The sequence below is a fragment of the Thermomyces dupontii genome (genome assembly GCF_041956625.1).
Source record: "Thermomyces dupontii strain NRRL 2155 unplaced genomic scaffold VTN31scaffold_8, whole genome shotgun sequence".
Lineage (NCBI taxonomy): Eukaryota > Fungi > Ascomycota > Eurotiomycetes > Eurotiales > Trichocomaceae > Thermomyces > Thermomyces dupontii.
Genome location: NW_027192314.1, coordinates 470,495 through 492,794, shown reverse-complemented (window position 1 = coordinate 492,794; position 22,300 = coordinate 470,495). Strand labels below are relative to the sequence as shown.

At 52.3% G+C, this 22,300-nt stretch overlaps 10 protein-coding genes across 10 annotated transcripts; 4 read left to right on the top strand and 6 right to left on the bottom strand.

Annotated features, from left to right (window-relative positions):
- Positions 1-256: 256 nt before the first annotated feature.
- On the top strand, positions 257-947 carry VTN31DRAFT_6961 (uncharacterized protein; the record flags this gene model as incomplete). The annotated part of the gene is made up of 2 exons (XM_069407629.1): positions 257-649; positions 711-947. The coding sequence occupies 2 exons, from the start codon at positions 257-259 to the stop codon at positions 945-947; spliced, it is 630 nt and encodes a 209-aa protein (XP_069258264.1).
- A 1,220-nt stretch (positions 948-2,167) lies between these two features.
- Positions 2,168-2,722, top strand: VTN31DRAFT_6960 (uncharacterized protein; the record flags this gene model as incomplete). The annotated part of the gene is made up of 1 exon (XM_069407628.1): positions 2,168-2,722. One exon carries the CDS (start codon positions 2,168-2,170, stop codon positions 2,720-2,722), a length of 555 nt encoding a protein of 184 aa, XP_069258263.1.
- Positions 2,723-3,754: 1,032 nt separating this feature from the next.
- VTN31DRAFT_6959 (uncharacterized protein) lies at positions 3,755-4,540 on the top strand (the record flags this gene model as incomplete). Its single annotated transcript, XM_069407626.1, has 4 exons — positions 3,755-3,853; positions 3,944-4,204; positions 4,317-4,414; positions 4,477-4,540. The coding sequence occupies 4 exons, from the start codon at positions 3,755-3,757 to the stop codon at positions 4,538-4,540; spliced, it is 522 nt and encodes a 173-aa protein (XP_069258262.1).
- A 198-nt stretch (positions 4,541-4,738) lies between these two features.
- On the bottom strand, positions 4,739-6,271 carry VTN31DRAFT_6958 (uncharacterized protein; the record flags this gene model as incomplete). The annotated part of the gene is made up of 2 exons (XM_069407625.1): positions 4,739-6,156; positions 6,223-6,271. The coding sequence occupies 2 exons, from the start codon at positions 6,269-6,271 to the stop codon at positions 4,739-4,741; spliced, it is 1,467 nt and encodes a 488-aa protein (XP_069258261.1).
- A 1,038-nt stretch (positions 6,272-7,309) lies between these two features.
- VTN31DRAFT_6957 (uncharacterized protein) lies at positions 7,310-11,342 on the bottom strand (the record flags this gene model as incomplete). The annotated part of the gene is made up of 2 exons (XM_069407624.1): positions 7,310-10,058; positions 10,129-11,342. The coding sequence occupies 2 exons, from the start codon at positions 11,340-11,342 to the stop codon at positions 7,310-7,312; spliced, it is 3,963 nt and encodes a 1,320-aa protein (XP_069258260.1).
- A 2,189-nt stretch (positions 11,343-13,531) lies between these two features.
- Positions 13,532-14,155, bottom strand: VTN31DRAFT_6956 (uncharacterized protein; the record flags this gene model as incomplete). The annotated part of the gene is made up of 2 exons (XM_069407623.1): positions 13,532-13,903; positions 14,063-14,155. The coding sequence occupies 2 exons, from the start codon at positions 14,153-14,155 to the stop codon at positions 13,532-13,534; spliced, it is 465 nt and encodes a 154-aa protein (XP_069258259.1).
- Positions 14,156-14,697: 542 nt separating this feature from the next.
- Positions 14,698-15,507, top strand: VTN31DRAFT_6955 (uncharacterized protein; the record flags this gene model as incomplete). The annotated part of the gene is made up of 2 exons (XM_069407622.1): positions 14,698-15,022; positions 15,092-15,507. The coding sequence occupies 2 exons, from the start codon at positions 14,698-14,700 to the stop codon at positions 15,505-15,507; spliced, it is 741 nt and encodes a 246-aa protein (XP_069258258.1).
- A 162-nt stretch (positions 15,508-15,669) lies between these two features.
- VTN31DRAFT_6954 (uncharacterized protein) lies at positions 15,670-16,412 on the bottom strand (the record flags this gene model as incomplete). Its single annotated transcript, XM_069407621.1, has 2 exons — positions 15,670-15,980; positions 16,073-16,412. 2 exons carry the CDS (start codon positions 16,410-16,412, stop codon positions 15,670-15,672), a joined length of 651 nt encoding a protein of 216 aa, XP_069258257.1.
- A 1,285-nt stretch (positions 16,413-17,697) lies between these two features.
- On the bottom strand, positions 17,698-18,938 carry VTN31DRAFT_6953 (uncharacterized protein; the record flags this gene model as incomplete). Its single annotated transcript, XM_069407620.1, has 4 exons — positions 17,698-17,964; positions 18,026-18,388; positions 18,442-18,597; positions 18,660-18,938. 4 exons carry the CDS (start codon positions 18,936-18,938, stop codon positions 17,698-17,700), a joined length of 1,065 nt encoding a protein of 354 aa, XP_069258256.1.
- A 2,184-nt stretch (positions 18,939-21,122) lies between these two features.
- On the bottom strand, positions 21,123-21,874 carry VTN31DRAFT_6952 (uncharacterized protein; the record flags this gene model as incomplete). The annotated part of the gene is made up of 2 exons (XM_069407619.1): positions 21,123-21,623; positions 21,686-21,874. The coding sequence occupies 2 exons, from the start codon at positions 21,872-21,874 to the stop codon at positions 21,123-21,125; spliced, it is 690 nt and encodes a 229-aa protein (XP_069258255.1).
- Positions 21,875-22,300: the final 426 nt, after the last annotated feature.

Genomic DNA, 22,300 nt, shown 5'->3' with positions numbered 1-22,300 from the left:
CATGTACTCCGTACAAGCCACAGAATGACTAAGCAACGCCAAGGCGAAGACTCTGGAAGACAAGAGTATCGACGCGAAGTTTCTGAACGACATCGAGATGACGCCTGAAAAGCAAGTTGGGTCTCTGGCAGGACCGGCGGACAAAACTTGAGGAGTAGTCATTTGAACTTTCCACGATAGCCCTACAGTCCTACTTTTAGCAAATTCCTTTGCCATTTTGACAATACTAAATTGAGCATCTGACGTCCAGACCACCATGGATCCCAGGTTGAAGGAGCTTCTGAGATGGGGCATCGAGAACTCCGATACGTCGAAACAGTCCACAGGCTCGGATGAATCTTACGTTCCTCCCCGTCCTATTGATCCGGAAGTGCTGGAAGCATTGTTCGGTGGTCCGTCTGAGGCCGAATTGATGAAGCAGTTCATGGAGGTTCTGCATTCGGACGAGGTCGATCTAGAGAATAAGTTGGTCGCGTTTGATAATTTCGAGCAGCTTGTGGAGTCCATCGACAACGCCAATAATTTGGAGCCATTGGGACTGTGGACACCTTTGATTGAGCTCTTGCAGCACCAGGAGCCCGACATGAGACGCATGGCGGCTTGGTGCATCGGGACTGCAGTGCAAAATAATCAAAAGGCACAGGATAAGGTGAGCATGATCAGAACTTCTCAACTGTCCCAGCTGTTGCTGATCTTTGACGTTTGACTAGTTGATTGTCCTCAATGCCTTGCCTAAGCTCATCTCACTCTCCACGAGTGATCCTGACGCCAAAGTCCGCCGAAAAGCAATCTATGCGATCTCATCGGCAGTGCGCAATTATCAGCCTGCGTTGGACGAAGTGATTCGACATATGCCGAAGGAGATTGCGCCTACAGGGCGCATTGACGCTGGGAACATGGACGCTGTAGATGCAGTCATGGACAAGCTCAAGGACTTTCCTGTGTGAACCATTGGTACTTAATAGCTTCCTTTTTTCCTTGCTAAACCTTCTTGACCGGCTCCATTGGAATCGGGACCTGCTGTCCTGGAGGCATTGTAAGGGATCCGTCAGCCTCGGTCATCATCAGCTCAGCCCGTGAACGGAGCGTCGGAGTCCGCTGGATGTCGATCCTGCCATCAAAACGGCTGGAATACAAATCTTCGTGAGCCGATATAGAGCATCCGCGGCAACTTGTCAGTTCAGCTTTCATTATTAGGCTTTGATGTAACGAGTTTCTTTTCGAGAGGGCTATGATCCCTTTTGTCGGGAACTAACTTACCTTTTTCCACAACCATCACCAAACCATCACCACAACCGTTACCACAACCATGCACCATCGTCCTTGAACATGTAGTAAACGAGTAGAAGCACGCGTTTTTTTCCGCCCCATGCTGTCAAAAGCCCCCGAAGTTCCAATATCACCATTTTCCCTCCATCCTTCTTAACCAAACCCAAGTTCCATCCCAAGACGAATCAACCCTTCTCTCGGCACTCTGCCTCCCAGCCCTTAGTTACTACTTTTATCCACTAGTACTATGTATCCAGAAGATGGCCCACGGCCAGCGGATGCACTCTACAATCTCTATGATGGGATGTCGAACCCAAGTCAACATATCAAGTATGATCAATCTGAACACACCGAACGCGTCCAACGCGTCGCTACACCCGAACCACAGATTACGGGCAACCCACAAAGCAATGGGTACGGCTAGAGGTTGGTCCCAATTCCCGCGTACTCAGGAACCATCTCGTTGATTTGGTTTTGTTAAGCTACGTGCGGACATTGGTCCAGATGAGGCCCGATTGATGATGTCCATGGCATGTTCTCCGTCTCAGACGTCCACTCTCCCGATGAAGGGGCCCGCCTCTCCTGGAAGCCCCGTCGTTCCGCAAGCATGGACATGTAGGCTATCCCGGCTGTTTCCGCGCCGCAACCTAACCGCGGTCGATCGCTTCTTTCGCCATTTAGGCCTGTCAAGAAGGAATGATATTCCCCGGGGGTTGCCTCCGACCGAACTTGCCCGCCAATACTCGATGCCAGATCTCCACCATGACCAAGATTTCGATCAAGACGAACAACTGGAGCCCACAGAAGACGCGTCGGGCGTTGGTCAATTGGACAATGACGTCCACTCCCATGAGCTTGTGGCTTCCGGCGACGATCAGGATGCCGCTTACAGCCCGCAATGCCAGCTCGTTGGGCAATAGTACAGGCCTCGTTTAACAACTGCCGCCGGCCACAGTGGCAGCCATCGTGCAGGCCAATTGTCTGCTGGAAATGGCGACGATCTCAGCTAGTCAAGCAACCCGAGTATTCATCACCAAGCCCGACATCCTACCTCGAGTCTCAATGGTGGCGTGCGGTAACGCTGGTTGCCAGGCAGCACTACACCGCCTATCTCTCCCGTGCAGAACCGGACGAGATCATTGAATCTGCGCTTTCTTTCCGTCTGAGCGATGAGCTCCACAAGAAGTTCAGGAGAAAGATTCAGGGTCTGTTCAGTCAATGGAAGCGCCGCGCCTTGGACGACGCAGAGCGTTGGTTTTCGAACGATTTCTTTAAAATTGCCAAATCAGCAGGGATCCACGTGGAATTCAAATGCCACGACCCATTTGCCCTCAGAGACGTCTTGAGCAAGATTTATCAGTTGGAGTGGGTTCCGCAAGTCTTCGACTGGCTCTGCGGTTCATGTGGACATGGAGAATGTCCCCCTGGAGGGTTTAAAATGGCTCGAGTGTGAGTGCTGCACACTCTATCCGACAAATTGGCTCTGCCTCTCTTCTTCTCGCGCACGTCATGTTAGTTCTGTTCCACCAGATGCATTTATGCAGGTCGTCGTTCGAGTACATCTTACATAGTTGCAGAGTAATTGTCAAAAACTGCACACCAAGTTGTACAGTATCATTCCTCCGGGCGCAAAAGGCTGTTGGTATATGACAGTCTTTCAGAATGGGCCAAGCTCGACGTTTCACCAAGTGAGTTTCCGGTGTGTAGTCATGAAAAAGCGCGGACATGAGACGCCTTCGAGAGAACTGGAAGAGTGATACCTTTTGGCCGTTATAGGCCGTCGGATGCTGGACTTTTGGTTGCCAGGTGATGTTGTGGAACCCGGATCTCTGTGATTCAGTCTCGTTTTTACAACAGTCGTAAGTTTTTTGATACTGAAAGTGAGTTTGGGTTTTTTGAAACATACGAAGCCTCCCATGCACTACTAGTATTTTTCAAGCAGTCGAGGATCAGTACTACCTCGTCGCTCGGACAAAACATATTCCAAGATCTTCTCCAAGCCATCAAGGGCAATCTTCCTGTCGAACAGTGCAACTTTGATAGTATTTAGACTATGAAACAATGTTTAAATGCATGGGTAAGTGAAAACCTGAGAGTGACCGTACACAACTCGCCACGATTGTCTGTCTGTACTGTCAGTCAACACAGGACAATATTATCGCCTGCCGCCTGCCTACCTAAATCGGTATGTAGGGTTTGTTCCACTAGACTAATACAAATGAAGCATGTATGTACGTACTATTTACGCGTAGCCTACAATAACTGTTTCAAGTTAGTGAGATTACGTCAGAAGAGATCAGTAGTAGGCTAAACCGAATACTTACAGCAATTCAAGGTCCAGAAAGCGTCGCAGATGAGGCAACCGCCAACCGCAACGAGGCATGCTGGTATAGGTAGTACTCAGCTACCAGCATTCAAGGCCGACGTCACATCACGACAATTTACACACCACGCGAAAAAGAAGAAAGAAAAAAAAAGCAACAACATGGATCCCTCAGACAATCGTCTATTCCGATTCCAGAAGCCGGAATGGCTGAACAACAGCACCCTGCGAGTTGCAGGCGTGTACACTTCGGGGGCACTGGTATGAAGCAACCCAACCCAACCCCTTTTGCGGACCGGATCCAACAACGTTTTCAATCCACCGGGGCTGACATGACAGGACCTTCGTTAGTTCTCTCTCGGATTCTTCTTCATGGTCGACGCTGCCGCCTTCTCCGGGAGCCGCCGCAACGGCTCCAACGTGCACGTCAAGTTCGTCGACTGGATCCCCGGGATCTGCTCCGCCTTGGGGATGCTGGTGATCAACTCGATCGAGAAGTCACGGCTCAGCGCGGATAGTTTTAGTTACAGTGGCAGCGGGGTAGCGTGGAAGGCGCGGTTTGTGCTGTTTCTGGGGTTTGCGTTGTTGGCGGGGGGGTTGGCGGGGAGTGTGGTATTGTTTTTTTTTCTTCCTTTTTTTTTTTTTTTTTCGCTTTCTCTCTCCCCTTCATCTTTGATGGTGAGGAATTCGCCGGGGGTTGGGGGCTGACGATCTGGTACGATAGACGGTGCTCGTTCTGAAATACGTGATTCATCATTATCCGTTGCAGACGATGTACTTTGGGATTGCGAATGTCGCTGCCAATGCTTTGGTGATGCTCAGGTGTGTCTCCCCCCCCTCCCTTGTCGATATGTTTCGATCAGTCTGGCTGATACTGTGTCTAGCTCGGCTGTGCTTTGGGTTGCGCAGAACATGGAGGATGAGTATACTTATAATCTGGCTCTCTGAGGTAACTACTATTCAGGTCACGTTTTCATGGCGCTGGCTCGGGATTCTTTAATTGATGCCCATGTTTTTATGCATGCTTTCAGGTCTTGTATGTATGTTATGTATGTACAATCGTGTCATGATTTGCTCGAGTCTCTATCCTAAACAGTAGATGGCGTTGGGATCGTACCCCTTTTTTTTTTTTCCATAAAAAGAATATCAATGCTCCTCGCAAAACAGCTTCAGAATTCCATCCACGACATTCGTCGCTGTCTCCCGCGTCAACACGGGAGGTGGAACCGTCGACAGGTCGTTCTTGAGATACTTTCGCAAAGCAAAGTTGGCCGCCTTGTACGTTGCGTGGTACATTGCGCGATATTCGTCTTCATCTCCGACGGAAGATGGCGGCTGATGATCTGGCTCGTGCGTGTCCGCGATATGATGATGATGATGGTGATTTTTCTCATCATGTGAACCCTCTGGGTCTTGCTTAAGTGCTGGGGTGTCTCTGGTCGTGTGGTGGTTCGATTTGCGGTGATATCCGTACAGGCGCATGCAGGTGAGAATCGTGCGAGTAATGAGGGCTTTGTTCTGGGAAAGAACGGCAGCGGCATCCTGTGGCGGTGAGCCTGATGGTTGAAATGGCTGCGTGGGTGACAGGGGAGACGGGACAACGGACTTGCTCCGTGGGCGGTCCGGTACGAGTGATTCCCTCTGCTTCGTTGGTCGATGCAGTTGATGATTTGTGAAAGAAGACTGCGGTTGAGATTCACTCTTTTGTCGCATGTGGCCATCGCTTATTCTTCCTCGCATCGAGGCCGACCCAATGGACACTGATCGCGACCTGAGACCAAGACGGTCTGAATGATCCTCTGGCTCCCGTTTGATGGTAATCGTATGATGCGACTGCGACTGGCTAGATGATCTCGGACCAGCCATCAGCTGCGAGACGGCCTCGCCACCCCTTTTCCGAACCTGACGATGATGCTGGACAGCGCCTTCAAAGATTGACAGGGTCCGTTTCCGCCTGGGGCTCGGCGAGCGCAAATCTGGAAAGAAATGTGTGTCATTCTGCGGTCCATCTATCTGCGCGGCGGTGTCCTCTGGCGGACTTGACGGTGGTGATGGCAGACTCTGGACTCTTTGCACATACGACCCTGACAGCGGTGCAGCGTAGATCCGCAACTCGACCGTCGTGCGCAGGGCCGACTCATCCTGTGCAGCAAGTGAAGAAAAATCTGGAGGAGACGGCGGTGGCCGCGCCGCGGCGGGGAATATCATCGAGAGGACGCCGTAGATCAAGAGGTCGGAAACATTGCTGCTGCCGCCGTACAACACGGCCGTCCTGGGCGCGTCCACATTGACCAAGAGCGCAAGCGGGCATTGGATCAGGGACAACTTCGCTTCGTCCTCCAGGACATCTTCCAACCAGAGACGATTCAGCAAGCGACCTTGCAGCCATCGCGTCGTTTCCGCGTCGGCACAGTGGACTTCGAGGCTGGGGCCGGCACGGGCATAGAGCGGGATCGACGCCAGATCGACGAAGCTGTGAACAGACAATGCACTGCCTTTAGGTATCAATTGCTGTGACGTGCTCGGGAATGCATTGCTACTGCTGTTCCAGAGTAATTTGACGCCTGTTTTTTGTACACTCGGGACGAAAAATTAGTCCTGCATCGGGCCACGGTTATGGGCCAACATACGTAGTGGGAAATCCGTGTCGGTCGAAATCTCGCCAGACCAAATTTCCATTGTCTAGGTCATCTTGGAATTGTCAGTCAAAGTTTTCAATCCTTGAATGTAATACTGTGCTCAGATGTTTGAGCTTGAACGGGGAACCTCGCGTCGCGAGCGCGTCCCAGCGCCACGACATCACGTGATACATAGACAAGTCCATGGCTGCTTTCTTCAGTTTTGCATGGCTTGTCTAAATAGATCCAGTTCAACAGATGCGAAGGCTCAGGTCTTACCGGGTTGAAGAGGCTACCTGACACTCAGCAAGGTGGGTGCTGATATGCGCCTACAGACCTCAGCAACAAAGTTGCTCCAATCACACAGGTGATATGCATCCTTATACTACATATTCTCCATGGAACCGAGATAGAGAAAATAGACGACCAAAGATCAGGACGAGACAGCGTTTCGCATTTCAAATACTAGTATGTATGATCGAGATGAAAGAAACGGGCACATCCATATCTGCAACAGCTTCCGAATCACCCTCAACAAAGACCAGGAAGCCAGTACTCCTGCCCTCCATGGAGGCTAATTGGAGATGAGCATGGCTTCAAACCGCGTCAATCGGCCGGTATTGGAGAAAAGATACAGTCTGTTCGCCAGCCTGTTGAATCTTACAATGACACTGGAACCATCCAAGACTACGGCCGCGCAGACAAAGCTCACTTTTCAGCCATTCCCTCGTCACTCAAATACCCATTAGTTATTCACATCAAACAGTTACTCTTGCATGAACAATTGTGATATAGCCGCTGGATCCACGACACTTGCCAGTGCTCACCACGACTGCCAGACAAACACCACCCTTCACCACAAACGCCAAAAAAAACAAGGCCACCGAAAACTCATCCCAGTCAAGGAACCCGAATGCCACCTCAGAAATTTTAGCACAGAGTTTGAGATGTAGCACAGTAAAAATGTTCAAAGATAACCGCCAGTCGAACGAGGTATCGATAAATAAGCATAAATATGCACAGTAAGTATGCAGGAGGTAAGGTCAAAGGAGGCATAAGAGAAAAGTAATCGGATCATGCGGATTTGTTCGACTCATCGTCAGAGGTCGATCTGCGGGGGAGACCACATGATGCGAGGTGGTTCGTCGGATACGGGGCGAGACGACATGGAGCTCTTGTCGGAACTCAATGCATCGGCCTGCTGGGTGCCACGAAGGCCACCGGCGCGATTGCCCAGGAGCTTCCGCAGAGACGACCTTCCTAGACCCGAAGCACTCTGGGCACTCGAAGCCTCGGTTCCCGTGTTGGACGAGAGATTCGAGCTGCAGTTGCTGTGAATGCTTCCCGGGATTCTAGCAGGTGCACTCATCGCAGGAACCGGCAATGCCAGCTGGGGTGACGAATTTGGTGAAGCAGCGTACCCTTTTGGTTCCGTGTTGAAAACACCTGGATTGGGAGACACAGACTGTGATTTCAGTGATCCGTCGTCGCCCTTGACCGATTCGGCAGCCTGTGAACGCGCACTGTACATGGTCACCGCGGGAGACGAGAAATCAGAATCGACCGCCGTTGTGAATTCCTTGTCCCGGTAAAGAGTGTCGTCCAAGGTGAAGCTGAGGTCCAGATTTTGCACACCATCCACCAGTCCGGCCAGGGTATCCGACGTCATTGGACGATCGAAACTTGCATATGGGTCACTCGGCTTGACAGCTCCCAACTCTGGCTCCACAGGGATGTTGTTCTGCAAACAGTAGTTGCGGTACAAGAGCTCACGCAATCTGGTGACTTCATTGTCCCACTGCTCGTTCAACGAGCGCAACGTGGATTCGAGTAGAGATTCCTGGGGCGACGCGGGAATCGAGGACGATCCCGATGCGCTCCTCTTCCGCAGAGACGAATTCGACACCCGATGGTTGACGAGTTTGTGGCTCACGGACCGCTGGCCAACGGTATTGATGGCGGCGTGAATCGATCGACGCAGAGACCCGGTTCCCGGTAGGGGATGATGGACTGGGCCGGCGTTATTTTTCTTGCTTCCGAACTCGCGCCGCACTTTCTCCAGAGCTTGACGGCGGTCAGAATCCATCGAAGGAAGGAAGAGGACGGATTGATTTTGCCGTAGCCCATTGATAAGGACCGAAAAGGACTGGAGATTGATGTCGTTATGCTCGCAGTGGATCTCCCGCAGACACTGGTTCGCCTCAAGCACCTCGGCCAGGGTGTTGGCGCCCTGGAGGCCCAGTTTCTGGTGCTCGATTCGCAAGACCTTCAACGACTTGTTCTTCTTGAGGCCGGTGAGTGCTTGGTTCAACCCGATTCCGAAACGAGTCACATCCAAATGTGCGTACTCGCCGCTGATGTCCAGCTCCTCCAGCGTCTCATTCTCCTCGAACATCAACTGCAGCGCTTCGCAAGTCTCTGGACCAGCATCGTAGGGAAGCGATGCTTTGGAGATGTCCAGGTATTTCAGCGTCGTGTTCACGCGCAGGGCCTGGATCAGCTCACGGAAGTGCTCCTCTTTCTTGAAGTCAATCATGCGCATGGAGAGATGAGTCGGGGCATGATTCTCGGCGATGGCTTTGAACAGATCGTCGTAGTCCGTGTCAAGATTGTTCTCGCTGACGTGCAGATGCAAGCTCCGCGGCTTCCCATCTGGCAGGGACATACAACGCAGGAAAGTTGCGACGTCTCTCCCCGTCAATCCGCACTGATCCATACGCAATATCCGGAGAGACGTCGACTTATCCGAAGCAAGGTAGGCCGCAATTGCCTCCACGGTCTGCTCGTTGACGACAGTCTGACTGAGTGACAGCTCTTCCAGTCGCCAATGGAGGAGCGTCTCCGCCGCGATCAATGGTTCGGGGCCAGAGGTTCGAGCCACCCGAGACAGGTTGAGCTTGCGGATACGACCAAAGTAGTCGATATGTTGCTGGAAGACCGTGGGATTCAGACGACCCTGAACACCAGAGATGTCTACCGCCTCAAGGGTGGTCTCTTGAGCCGAGAAGGTCGACAACACGAGATCCAGGTCGTGCACAGAGATGTTGCAGTTTCCGACTTCGAGAGCGCGCAAACGGCTCAATTTTTGCGATGCTGCATCTACCATATAATCGAGGTCCGACTCATCGAGCTTGATGCCGTTGAGGACGATCCAGTCGACAGTCGTGAGCTGTCGTCGGCACAAGGGATACAGCGCTTCGGGGATACCGCAGCCAGGATCCCGCATATCGTTGCTTGATACGGGGATCCGGGAGAGGCAGTACGAGAAATCCATCTTCCGCAGCTTTCTGCTCTTCATCGCCAAGGCCCGAATTTCTTGGGAGAGCACCGTTAGTTGATCCTGTCCAGAGATATCGACTGGGACACCAGCTCGCGTTGTATAAGCGTCCATATCGAAGCCATACAGATCGCGGCAACTCTGCAGCGCGTCCAAGTTGATACCCTCAAAGGAAATTGTGACGAAGGATTCGTTGTACCGAAGGGCTCGCATCAAGGCAAGCAGCTCCAATGGTGTGTAAGTTTCGCGATGCTCAGAGGCCGGTGGCTGCAGCTTGAAGCACGGGGCATCGTCGCACTCGAAGTCGACGGAATAGCGGATGTTGGATGCGTCGATGCCGTAGCTCGCGGCGTACGCGATCAGCGTACGATCAAAGCAGCCAAAGTCCTCTCCATTTGGATCCGTCGGCGGGACCAGACTGTCATCAATAACATTGGAGGGAGCTAAGAATTCATACGGCTGCCGGGTCCAGAGAGGCCGAAGGAACTCGGTGCGTTGTTTGACCCACAACACAATGCCAGCGGCTTGCACTGAGGCTAGATTGATGATGGACGGACTCTGAAGGGGAATTCTAAGCCGTTTCTCCTTGTTAGCCTTCAAAGTGGCGCCGACACTGCGGGCGGGACCGTTTGGAGACTTACCGGAAGGTGAGTTGGAGGTTGTCGTCGTACGGACTCATGTACATTTCCGTCAGAGCCATGAAGCCAAACGACAGCCCCGTTTCCAGCTCGCCCAGCGAAACCACGGAGGCCCGATTCGATGCTTTCGGCAGCGGAATCAAGTGCATCTTGTGCCGACCGAGCGCAACGTAGCATATTGTCGGTCCCGGTTTGGCCGCTTCCTCGGAGGATGCTCGGCCCGGTTGTTTCAGATAGCGCTGGGTTGCCCGAAAGAGATGAAAAAGTTCCGGATCATAATCACGGTCATTCTCCAGGACACGAATGATGTAGTCCAGAGTCCTCTGATCGGAGCGGGGCGGGTCCATTGAACGAGCAGACTGCGCGGCAGACCGGATGCCAACTAGCCAGAGCTGCTTGTCGTCGGGATCCGTCAATTGAATCGCCAGGAAGGCTGGCTTGCTGGTGCGCTCGTCCAGGTAGGAGATTTCGATGTAGTAGGTCCCGCGGCCATCTTCGAACGTGCACACGGACACGATGCTGTTCAGGGCAATGCCGGCAGCTTCACCACTGCTGAACGCTCCCGTCTGGTCGTACAGGGATGCTACGGAAGCGATGGACTGGCGATTGACGGAAGCAGTCTTCCCAGGGGGCGCGATGATGTTTGGGAAGACTTCCGCAGCCTTGGATTGGCTCTTGAAGCGAATCAAATACGTGTCAGTGAGGACCAGGTAGTGCGTCCTTTTTCTCCACATGCTCCCCGTGCTTTGCACCTCTCCGTAATGCAGTACAATACTGCCCAGCATGTTTCGCAGCGCCGACAGGCCAGGAGCCATCGACTCGTCCTCGTCCAGTGAGGGACTGTTGGACTGATGGCCGGGATCGCCGTCCTCCATGGACAGCGACGTACGCAGAGAGCCGAGCATTGACGATCGCTTCGACTTCTGGAGGGTATTGCGGCGCGGTCGGGAGCCATTCGGGACGGCGGAATGTGCGGTGCCGGCGGCGGCGGCCACGGCAGTGTCCGAGCTCGCCGTCCTCGGGCGGAGCAGCGCAGCGGACACGCGTGGTGAGCCGGGCTCCCGAGCACCAAGCAACGTCGAGTTGCGATGGGCTTTCTTTCTCATTGAGGGAGGGCTGCCCGGAGACGATGCACCATCAGACAAGAACGTTGAAGAGGATGAGAGCCCCGGTGTGAAGAAGCTGAGGCTTCTTTTTCGCTTCCTTTTCTCGGCCATTGTGGGAGAAGCATCTGCCGCCGAGCCACAGGCGGCTGGTGAGGCCCCCGGAGTTCGCATCCGCAATGCCAGCGCCTATGTGCTACACAAGAACAAGCAGAGAGAGATGACTAACGGCCAAGTCACATTTGACCGGGATGAGGGAACAGGGTGCAGACAGCTAGAGTGCATCCAGGCACAGGCTGCACAGTGACTAGTAATGCTGAGAAACAAGGGGGAGCAGATAGACCAGAAGATCTGATGAAGGCTTATAGGTACAAGAAGCATGAAGGGTTGCCGTGAATTCTCTCAGTTAATAGTCAGAGAGGAGACAGAGTGCTGGGGGCACATGGCACATTTGGCAGCTTCGATGCACAATCCAAGACGATGCAGATGCCGTGGACGGAACTTTTGCGAGGGAGAATTGGCTGCAGTGGAATAGAGTTTTCGGAGGTATCGCCCAGGCACCGGCACTCAACCGCCACGGGGAAAAGTCCAAATGGATGCTGAAAACAGAAGGGTGTGAGCGAACCGAACGGGGAGAAGCGAGGGCCAAGAAGGCGCAAGATTACTGGAACCGGCGTATAAAGCTTGGGGAAGTCAATTGGGGGGGTGTGGAGGAAGAGAATGAATGGAGATACTGGCGGTGATGCAGTCAGGGCTGGAAGTTCTTCTGCAAACGGAAAGCTAGGAAGCGCGGATTGACAGAGATCACGATCGGCGCAAGGCACCACTCCACGCCAGTTGACAGCAAAGATGGGATTGCAAGGAACAAGGCTTGTTGGGTCCTGCAGGTCAGGGAAAAGTGAAGGAATCCTGCTGGTAGATAAGAACACTAAAAAGAAAAAAGGCTCATGAGGAAGACTCAAGAAAGAGCTTCTAATAGAACTGAATGGAATGGACTTAGAAGGGAGAAGCCGACTCCATCATCCCCGGCGCTTGGCATGTCTCAGTGTATACAGTATTTTGCCCACAGGACATCGTATGATGGGAATTCTTCCGTTTTTCCTTGCTGATTGTGAAGACAAGATTCCATCACGGTGCGAAATGATTTTTCTCGAGTTTTTCAGAGAAAGACTATGGAGTACCAGTATGTATAGTACCTAGGTAGTTACCTGGGTAAGGTACTTTCTTTCAAACTCGGTACCTACAACTGTCTACCTTGTACTCTCCAGACGGGCCACGTTGACCTCGATCCTTCTCCTTCTCTCCGCCGTTCCTTTGTTGACCAGCATCCTGTTAAGAATAATACGGAGTACATCCTGGACTCCTTTTGTTGGACAAAGATTGAAGCTTTATTGAACGATTCGAGTTACTGTACTGTATGTACCTTCATACAGTACGACGTCGATGACGAAAGATCCGAGCCAGCCCTTGTTCTTTTGGATCCCGGCACCGACCAACCACGGATCGATCTCCGTCGGGCGTCGGCGATCGTGATTACCTAATCGCGGGCTTCATCATTTGTTATGGAGAACTCCGTACTGGTGGCTTTGAATTGGTAAAGCTACTTTGGCCATCGTCATAGTGTTCTATTTCTCGGAAAGAGCTGCTCTCTCTATACTATTATTGCTTGAGATTGAGAAATCTAATACCTGTACATTCTGTACTCCGTACAAGTCTACGATATGCCCGCAAAAGTCATTGCCAACAAAGGCCAAGATAGCACTATAAAAAGTACGGAGTATGTACCTACGAGTACTCCGTACTCCAGCGGAAAAGGATTTAGTATGCAGGCCAAGTCAAGTGGCTGTCTGAACTCTGAAGCTCGGTACCAACAACGAGGTCCTCCGTGGAGTACCGTATCTAAACTAGTAAACGAGATAAACTCCTACTCCGTCCCAAATCACTTACATATTTCCCAACCTCAGGAAGCCTGACTGAGTGGATCGGCCATACCTACTCCTTACTACAGTGTGTCCACATGTCCGCAGTTAGGGTGAGATGCGATTTTCCCTGAATTTGGATCTAGGTTGAATGCTCCATTACAGTTCTGTACGAGTCCTCGTGGAGACCCGTGGAGAATTCAGATTGCATGCATGGACAATACTCCGCACGCCCGTACAGTTATTCATTTGCTGTCACGATCCGAACCACCCACGTGCAGGCAATGATTGCTCAATGCCAATGCTTGGCCATTCTTCCCCACGCCACGGAAAAATTCCGGCAGGGAAACGTAACAAAGTGGAAGAAAAAAAAATAAGAATCCATCAGTCAAACACACTTCTTCCATAGCTGGCCCGCTCGGCTCGTTTCAATTTGCGCATCTTCTCCAGATAGTCGGTAACCCGGTGTTCGGCCCAAACGCATCCGCCGAAGGTCATCGCTGCGATCTGAAGGAACGTCTTGAACTGCGGCGTCAGTCCTCGATACACGCGAGAGGTCGGGGCTAGCGTTTCCGACAACGAAGCCAAGGGCCGATAGAAGAGCCGGGTTCGCAGACCGGCGGGTGAGAAGGGGGCTGGCCGGCGGCCAGGCTGCTGCTGCGCCGTCGGTGTCTTCTCCGGCGGAGCCGCATTCTCAAAGGTGAAAGGGTGTGGCATAATCAAGATCATATGTGCGAGGATGGACATGGAGCCAAACTAGTAGGTTTTGTTTTTTTTTGCGTTCACCGGACGGGTTAGCCAAAAGCTGCCGCTCGGACAATCGACTCACTGGGTTGATATGTCAATTGGAGCAGGATGTGCGCGGCAAGATTGGCCAACGCACACTTGCATAGCATAAGCAGCGATCACACCTACTCGTAGAGCACCCGCAAGGAATCCCCTGACCGCTTCCTCGGTGATCTGCTCAGGCGGCTCGATCTCCGCCCGCTGGTCCGATGGGGGAGGCATGATGGAATATTGTGGGTTCGGCAGCTATATACAGGGCTGATCGGACCAGATTGGGAGCAGCAGAGCAACTGCACTTGGATCAAGTCTGGAAGATCAAGTCTCAATTCTAGCGCAAAGTTATCAGTATCAGACTTTCTGGATCAAATCGCGGCTAATACTTACGGAGGAGGTGTCGGCGCCCAAGAACGGCCTGATGTCTCCTGATACAGTCCACGTGTAGATTGAACCTTGTGTACAAAAAGCACAACGAGGGCTCTGACATGCAATCAAAATCAGAACAAAAATCATCCAAGATGCTCAACATGAACAAGTGACTTAATGCAACCAACGATGATGGATGCCAAGATTGGCGCGTTCGATCGGTCTAGCCTGAATCGTCTTAGCCTGAATCGACTTTGGCAAACTTATTTGAAGGCATTCAGGCATTGAACAATTGGGCGTTGTCAAATGTCTACGAGATATTCCTACACATATCTCAGTTTTTAGAAAAGACGTTGTTGGAAGGGTCACCGATTGAGGATAAATAGCTGATTTCCAGAACAATGGCCACCTCGCTCCCCCGACGCACAGCGTCCATCACCCGAATCACCAACGAAACCAAGATCCAAGTCTCGTTGTCCCTGGATGGCGGCCCTCTTCTACCCTACGAACCCACCGAGCACTTTCCAGAACCCGAGGACCGAGAGGAAGCGGCTGCGTCAAGGCAAGGGATTGTACCTGATAAAGCGGCTCCGCATGCGACCCAATTCACCTCCAGTCAACAGATCACGATCAACACAGGGATTGGATTTCTAGATCACTTGCTGCATGGGCTAGCCAAGCATGCAGGCTGGAGCTTAGCTGTTCGCGCCAAGGGAGATCTGTACAGTATGTTTTGAGCCGAACCTTTTTTCTCTCTACGTAAGAGTTGTAATGTTGACAACAACCGGGCTGTAGTCGATGATCACCATACCACCGAAGATACCTTCCTAGCGCTGGGCTCCGCGTTTACAAAGGCCCTTGGCCCGCGATCGTCCCTGCTGCGATTTGGCCGCGGCGATGCACCGCTCGATGAGGCCCTGTCGTGGGCGGTGATCGATCTTTCGAATCGGCCATACGCGGTCATCAATCTGGGTCTCAAGCGCGAGAAGATCGGTGCGCTGAGCACGGAGATGATCACCCACGGACTCGAGAGCTTTGCGCAGGCCGCCGGCGTCACGCTTCATGTGGGATGTACCTACGGGTCCAACGATCATCATCGGGCGGAGAGCGCGTTCAAGGCGCTGGCGGTCGCCATTCGAACGGCTTGTACGAGGAGAGTGGCGGGCGAAGTTGGTGCCGGTGATATCGTGAGTACAAAGGGGGTTCTGTGACGGCCCCGTTGTTTTTTTTGCAAAACTGTAACTAGAAAAATGAAGTGAAGGTAGGGAGGCATGGGATTCGCTTTCCCCTTCCAAATGTGTGCACTAGTTATGTACAGATGGAGATCTTGCGATGAGCCATGAAAATAGTAACCGTCCAGGCCATCTTTCATCTTATGAAGTCGACTGCACATTCAAGGCCTTAATCGCCCTCTCCCAATAAGTCTTCCGGTCATCCGTGACCGTCGTGAAGATGCAATCGGTCAGATACTTCTCCCAACCTTCCTGGGAGCCCGTCTGCAACTCCGACCGGATCTCCTCGCTGCACTGCGAGGTCAAGAACCAGGCCGCGGACCCAAAGTCAAGGTTGGGACACGCAAGCAAGGCATCGAGCACCTTGTCCGGATCTTCTGGATCTTCGACATGGAGATTGGGGATCGAAGCGGCGTACTGCTTATTGAAGTCGGGGGATTGCATGTTGCGGGCTTAGATGGGGTTTTTTTTTTTTCCCGCCGTTAACTAGCTCATCCTTTGCAAACCTTGTTGGAGGTTTTTTTTTGGGTAGGTAAAAACGTACTGCCCTGGCCTGGAGTCCCCGGCGGCGGGAAATGGTTCCGATTGTACTTGAACTCGCCGGATTCGAGCGCCATGAGACTGATCAGTGCCGCCTGTTCGGCGGGCGACTTCACTCCGTACCGGACGAAGGCGTGGACAATGTGAGGAACGGCTTGCTCCGCCGTGGCGCATTCTTCGGGAAACTCGGCGCCTTCGCAGGTCTCCGCATTGGGAGCGATCTCGAGGAGTTGTTCGGTTGTCAGAGACGGTGTCGTCTTGCCGTTCCTGACCAGCAGGGACGAAGGCATGGCCGACACAGTGGCCAACAATGCGAGGGAAGAAAGCAAGAAAGAGAAATGCATGTTGGACTCAACTATTTATCTAAATGACTTGCAGCTGACAGCTACGAGAACCAAAACAGAATGAAATCTCTAAATCAAATCAAATGTACAACTGGTTCAAACCGAACAGTGCTCTACGAAGGGGGAGCTGGCATACTTATATACATGAAACTCAGTCCTAGCAAGGTGCATTCCTACGGACCTTTCAAACTTAGGGACACTCCACACTTTCGGACCCAACAGATAATACTACGGTGAAGAAAGAACTATGAAAGTGATGCCCTTTGCCACCAGTCAATGAGGTGTAGAACAATGCTGCCGTTCAGCCTCGTACCGACCATATTTCCCCCTTTCAGTTGAAGTAAAGGCAGACGAAACCCCTGGTGTGACGTCTCTGCACAAAGTTTCCCTCTCAGCCCCAGATCTTCCGGGAAAGAAATCTTGTCTGGGACATGAAATGATCTTGTGTGCAGAACCGTTTATGAACTCTCGTTCAATCAGATCAAACCATCACAACAGGTTAGTTAAGTTGAATAGTATGTAGTATTTACGGAGTAGTTGTGCTGGTCCATAATCCCACAGCGGACTAGTCTGTTGAACCAATCGCTTCTCTAGTACCAGCATCAGCGCTGATCCTTTTCAGCCTTCAGCTCTGAGGTCCAAAATCGGTGAATATTACGAGTAGTAGTTCTGTAGTAATTCTGCGTTAGGGACACCCATTGTGTTTGAGGTTGATTAACTAACTGCCATCAAACACGATGAAACAGCACTATTTACCAATCTGCCGCTGCCTAATGTCAGTGCCTTGCAGCTCGAAAGACAATCTTTGCTGCAGACACTGCTCTGCCAGAAACAGTTTGCACGGTTGATCACTGGTCATCATTTTGAACAGTTACTGCTAGTAATTCAAAAGTCGAACACCTCGAGACTTGAGTTTCTGCCCGACGGGAAACATCTTTTGCCTGGCCGACCGTCCTGCAGATAAACGGCCAGCGATCATCCTTTAATTGCCCCAAGTCCAAGACTGCCGACCAAGAAGCCACTCAGCGTGGATGGACTCGACCCGCGTTTCATGGTCATGTGCGCTTGCACAGTTACTGCTCTTATGACAGGAATGAGCAAAAAAAGACTACTGTATTAGCATTACTTGATCCGTTCCACGCAGTGATAATCATACACCCAACTCCGCGAGCAAGGTAAACTCAGATAGCCACTCGGCATATGGTGCAGGAAGATCGGCCGTGTCCAATGTAAGGCGCAAATCCAAGCCCGTCTATAATGTTCCAGATAACCCTCAAACGCCGCATTAGTCAAAGTATCCCTCTTCTTTCCGTCCAAGTTCCTCGTCCGATGCAATAGATGACGATGAACTGATGCGGCGGAGGAACGTCGGAACAATTCGTAGCGCACGACGCTTCGATAGCGGCGGCGAGATGCCCGTCGACGCCCGCAGCCGTTGATATCGGTACTGACCATACGAAAGGAGCCGCCCATAGAGGTACCACATGCCGAAACCAACCACACCGGCCAGTACAAAGCCGAGGATGGTCAAGAAGATCCAGTTTTTGGCCATCTGCACAATCATGTCAGTCATCATCCGCCCGGTTTCCAAGACGCAAGTGAAGGCGACATACCCAGAATATCAATTGGGCGTCTCGGCCATGCCAGCTGTCACCCTTGTGATGGGTAAAGAAGCTCCATGGGTGGGAGTTGTATTCTTCCGGCATGAGGATCCGGACCCGACCGGCACCTTCAGACTCGGGCGACCCCATGTACTGCTTCCAGATGACTGAAAGGAACAATGGCCCGGTGGAAGCCATGATCGTGATGTACGGGAGGAACCAGCTCCTGTCGTAACTCTGTAGAGACTCAATGACTCGAAGGAAAAATGGGTGCCCGGGGACGGAGCCCATGGCATCATTCGAAATGCCTGTGGGCTTGGTGCGGCGCACCCAGGCATTATAGGTCAGGAGAGGATCCAGACGCCGCTTGCAGCCCTGGAAGATTCCGTCAGCGCACGCTACAATGGCACCAACAGGGACCACCGTACATCGTCCAGATCAAGATAGACCCCTCCATAATGCGACAAGACAAAATATCGTATTGAATCCGCCCGCTGGATGGGATAAGGGTAGTTGTCAAAAGTCTCCAGGAACCACGGATATTCCTTCGCAATGAACTCCCTCGCCTTCTCATCCGTCCAGAGCTGTGCCGCACACACCCCGTTAGCTTCGTGGTTTCCGCGCCGAGCAGAGGGATCGGACGAACCTTGTATTCATAGTCGGGATGGAGCTCAATGCAACTCCGTTGTGGCTCACGCCAGATCTCTGGGATGTTCTCGGTCTTGTATGTTTGATGAATGATTTTCGGAATGACCAGCGGGCGGTCATCGGGAATCGAAGCGTTCACCGATGGGATCTCGTCCCGCGGAATCGCATCGGCGGACGCATCCTCGACCAGCAGGGTGAGGAGGGTGTACACACTCCGCACTAGCAAGCCGATAATGACCACATTGATTATGATAAAGACCAGGACCCCGCGACGCATGGTGTCGACAGGGTAGGGAGGGTCTGCAGTGATATGCTGGGCCCGACGACAGACGCGTTATCTCTCCACGTGCTCACAAAACATTGACCCAAGGCGGATATGCGATTTGATTCAGGGGAGAGGGATCACAATTGACCGCAGCCCATACACATGGAATACCAGGGTTATAGATACTATATATGGAGGGGATTCGAGCGGTTGTTGTCGCACGCTCTTCGGGGGGCGGAAGAGACACCGGGCGAAGGCCGAGACGAGGCGACAAAACGGCAGGAGCCCGAGGTGCGGTTGCCGGATTGGTCCTCTGGAGGCGGTTCACAAGGAAGGAACCTAGGGAGGCACGACCGAGGAGTAGAAGAGGAAGGAGCGGTTCGAAGAGGTGGTGGTGATGAGAAGAAAGAGAGAAGAAGAAGAAAAAAAAAAATAAAATTATCATACAGCTTTAGCCAAACCCTACTTCAGAAAAAGGAACGACGAAGACCATCTAGGGGGGGAGGTGGGATCAGGGAGTCTGGGCGAGGGGAATCTCCAAGCTAACTGAAGGAACTTAACCCATAACGATTAGGAAAAAAAGCGTGTCTCTGTCCCCAATTTTAATTGCAAGTTCGCAGCACCGTTTCGATCCATGGCTGGGAGGTGTGGATGAAGCTTGGGGGCGCAGACTCACGGTCACGGACAGGGGGGCGTGAAGTGGGCAAAGTGGCTCTCTGGCCGAACCAAACGGCACCGCCATAACCTATGTATGTATATTACATAACGCGTCTTTCTCCACTGCTTTTCCTCTTCCAGAAATTACAAACGCAGCTTGGTCGTCATTTGCACCGCCTCAATGGGTCAATGGACCAATGATGTTTCTGCAAAATTCCACTGTGACGACCGTTCCTTTCCAAGCCCACGCTGGTCAGGGCAGCGGCCAGGGGCACAATACGGAGGACTCCGTATTCAGTACAGCCAGCAGTATGGCTGCTGTACAGTACCACTGCTATACAGTAGGTTATTACAGCCCATGCCCAACACTGGCTGTGAACTTTGGCACACAATTTACTCGTACAGTTGCCATTTCCCCACTCAACGATGTTTCCGCCGCAGACGAGGGAGAAAAACCGCGCGGTTATCGCGACTGGGCAAATTACGACGACACCACGAATGCTCTTCCAGAAGGCAATCGAGATTCGAGAATCGAGAAGACGAGCATGACTCTTCGGAGACTCCCAGTCCCAACGATGGAGGGACTGCACACGACTCGTCGAAAGGTATTTAACGTGCGGAAATGAAATTACCCGGTTAGATTACCGGTGATCAATATACGGAGTGGAAAATAGAGACTTCTCCGCGGTTCGGAGCGGAAAAACGATTCGGATTTTTGATGGATTTGCCTGAATGCGTAATTAGTTGGGTTAATTACGAGTATGTATTCGTTGGTGAGGCTTTTTACGGTTAGGTTAGGGCTTGAGAACTGGGAAGCAACCAGATCCAAACGCTTGTCTTGCCTCCATTGAGTTTTCATCCTCATTTCGAGTCAACAAGTATGCTGTAAGCCAAGGCTTTCAAGCTACAGTATATACCAAGGAATGAGCGAATCAATACGGCCACCACCACTATGACACTATTTATTGACTTGTCACCAGAGGACCGTCGTTCTTGGATCCCGGTAGGTCTGAGGCGGATGGTGGCGGGGGGGTGCGTTTGGACTCGTCATAACTCATAAGATGACGAAGCCCCGTGATAGCAGCATTTGGCACTGTCGCCCCTGGTTGCTCTCTCGATCTGAATGCTATGATGCTACGAGGGTTGTGGAGTGCTCTCCAGTGACTACATACATCCTCGTACCAAGGCAGCGTGCACTGTCAAGCATCGAAACAATGTCCACCTTCTAACACTCCAGATTAGTATGGATGATGGAGAGAAACGAGTACAGTCTAGAGCGGGGACAAACAAGTGCTACCCAACCATCAACAAATTCTCTTATCTCCAATGTCGTGAAAACGCGCATTACCAAACTCCTGATCGCCAACCCTGGTATCACATCCATGCAAAGGAAATGCAACATGGCAATCACGAGTCACTCGGCGCTGCCTTGACCCCAGCTCGCAGGTAGAGAGACTATGAACAGCCCACTGAGCTGGTATTCCCATAGGCTAGCGCCATGCATAGTATCTCGACGAACCGGCACTACGGGTCTTGTGATTATCGACCTGTCCCCCCAGACGCGCGCCCTTCAAACAACCTTCTCCACCAGCGTGGTGGATCGAGCGGCCGACTGCCACCGTGTAAGGACGGATACACATCCGAGAAGAAATACCAGATATGTCCGACAATCACCCCGCAAATCTCGTCCTTGGGAACAGTCCCATGGACGAGCAGACTAAACGTCATCAAAACCCAGGGTAGATACGGCGCCGAAAAGACCATCAATCCCAAGAAGCTCAAGCGGGTGTCCGGGTTCCTGCGACTCCAGATATACACGAGACTCGACGTGAGCGCGGTGCCGAGGAACGGCAGCGAGACGAACGGGGAGAGGATCAAGAGGAAGGTCATGGCGTAGAACAGCAGCCACGAGTAGTCCGCAGGAGACCGCCCGGAAGACTCCTCCAACAGACGCGAGTATCGTTGCAGGAAGAAAAGATGGAACAGCAAGTCAAAGTTGAGGGGGCCAAAGTAGAGGAAGGTCGTGATGAGGCGCCAATACTATTATGAAACTCCCCATGAGTCGTCGTCCCTGATCCATTCCGTCAATCAAGCGTACACACCTGTGCCTTGACGTAGACCGCGCGGAAGCTAAAAAACAGCTGGAACGGCGTCAGGATATGGCATTGCACCAACACCGACGTCGCAACGGTGGCCGCCGTCCACCATCGCGTGCACGGCGGCATCTCGAAGAACCATTGTTCCAGCGGAAACTGGCCTCCTTGCCCGGCATTCCCCCACACTGCAGCCATGATGGAAGTCGTCGCAACCCCGGTTCGAGCGCCGTTGCGATTGAACGGTGGTTAACGATGTCGCGCAAGTAATAACGATGGATGATGCATTGGGAACCTGTCGGCGAGTATACAATCCGTGATGACGGGTGTCGCCCCCTCGCTCTCAAGTTGTAGACGTGGCCTCTAGCGGCCCGAGACCTGTGGTACAAGGTCCTCCAAATCGATCAACAGAAAGGAATCCGAGGATTGATCAATCAAGCATTCCACCCACGTGTCCAGAATCCCGATGAACCGACTAGTCTCTGACATAAGCACTTGTGGCTGGTGCAGAAGCTAGCTACCGAATGAGGAAGTTTCTAACCTGTTAAGGAATGCATGCGCCACATCGTCTAACCCAAGCGGGCAATATGAATGGATCCGTCCGCGACGCGCCACGAACGCGCG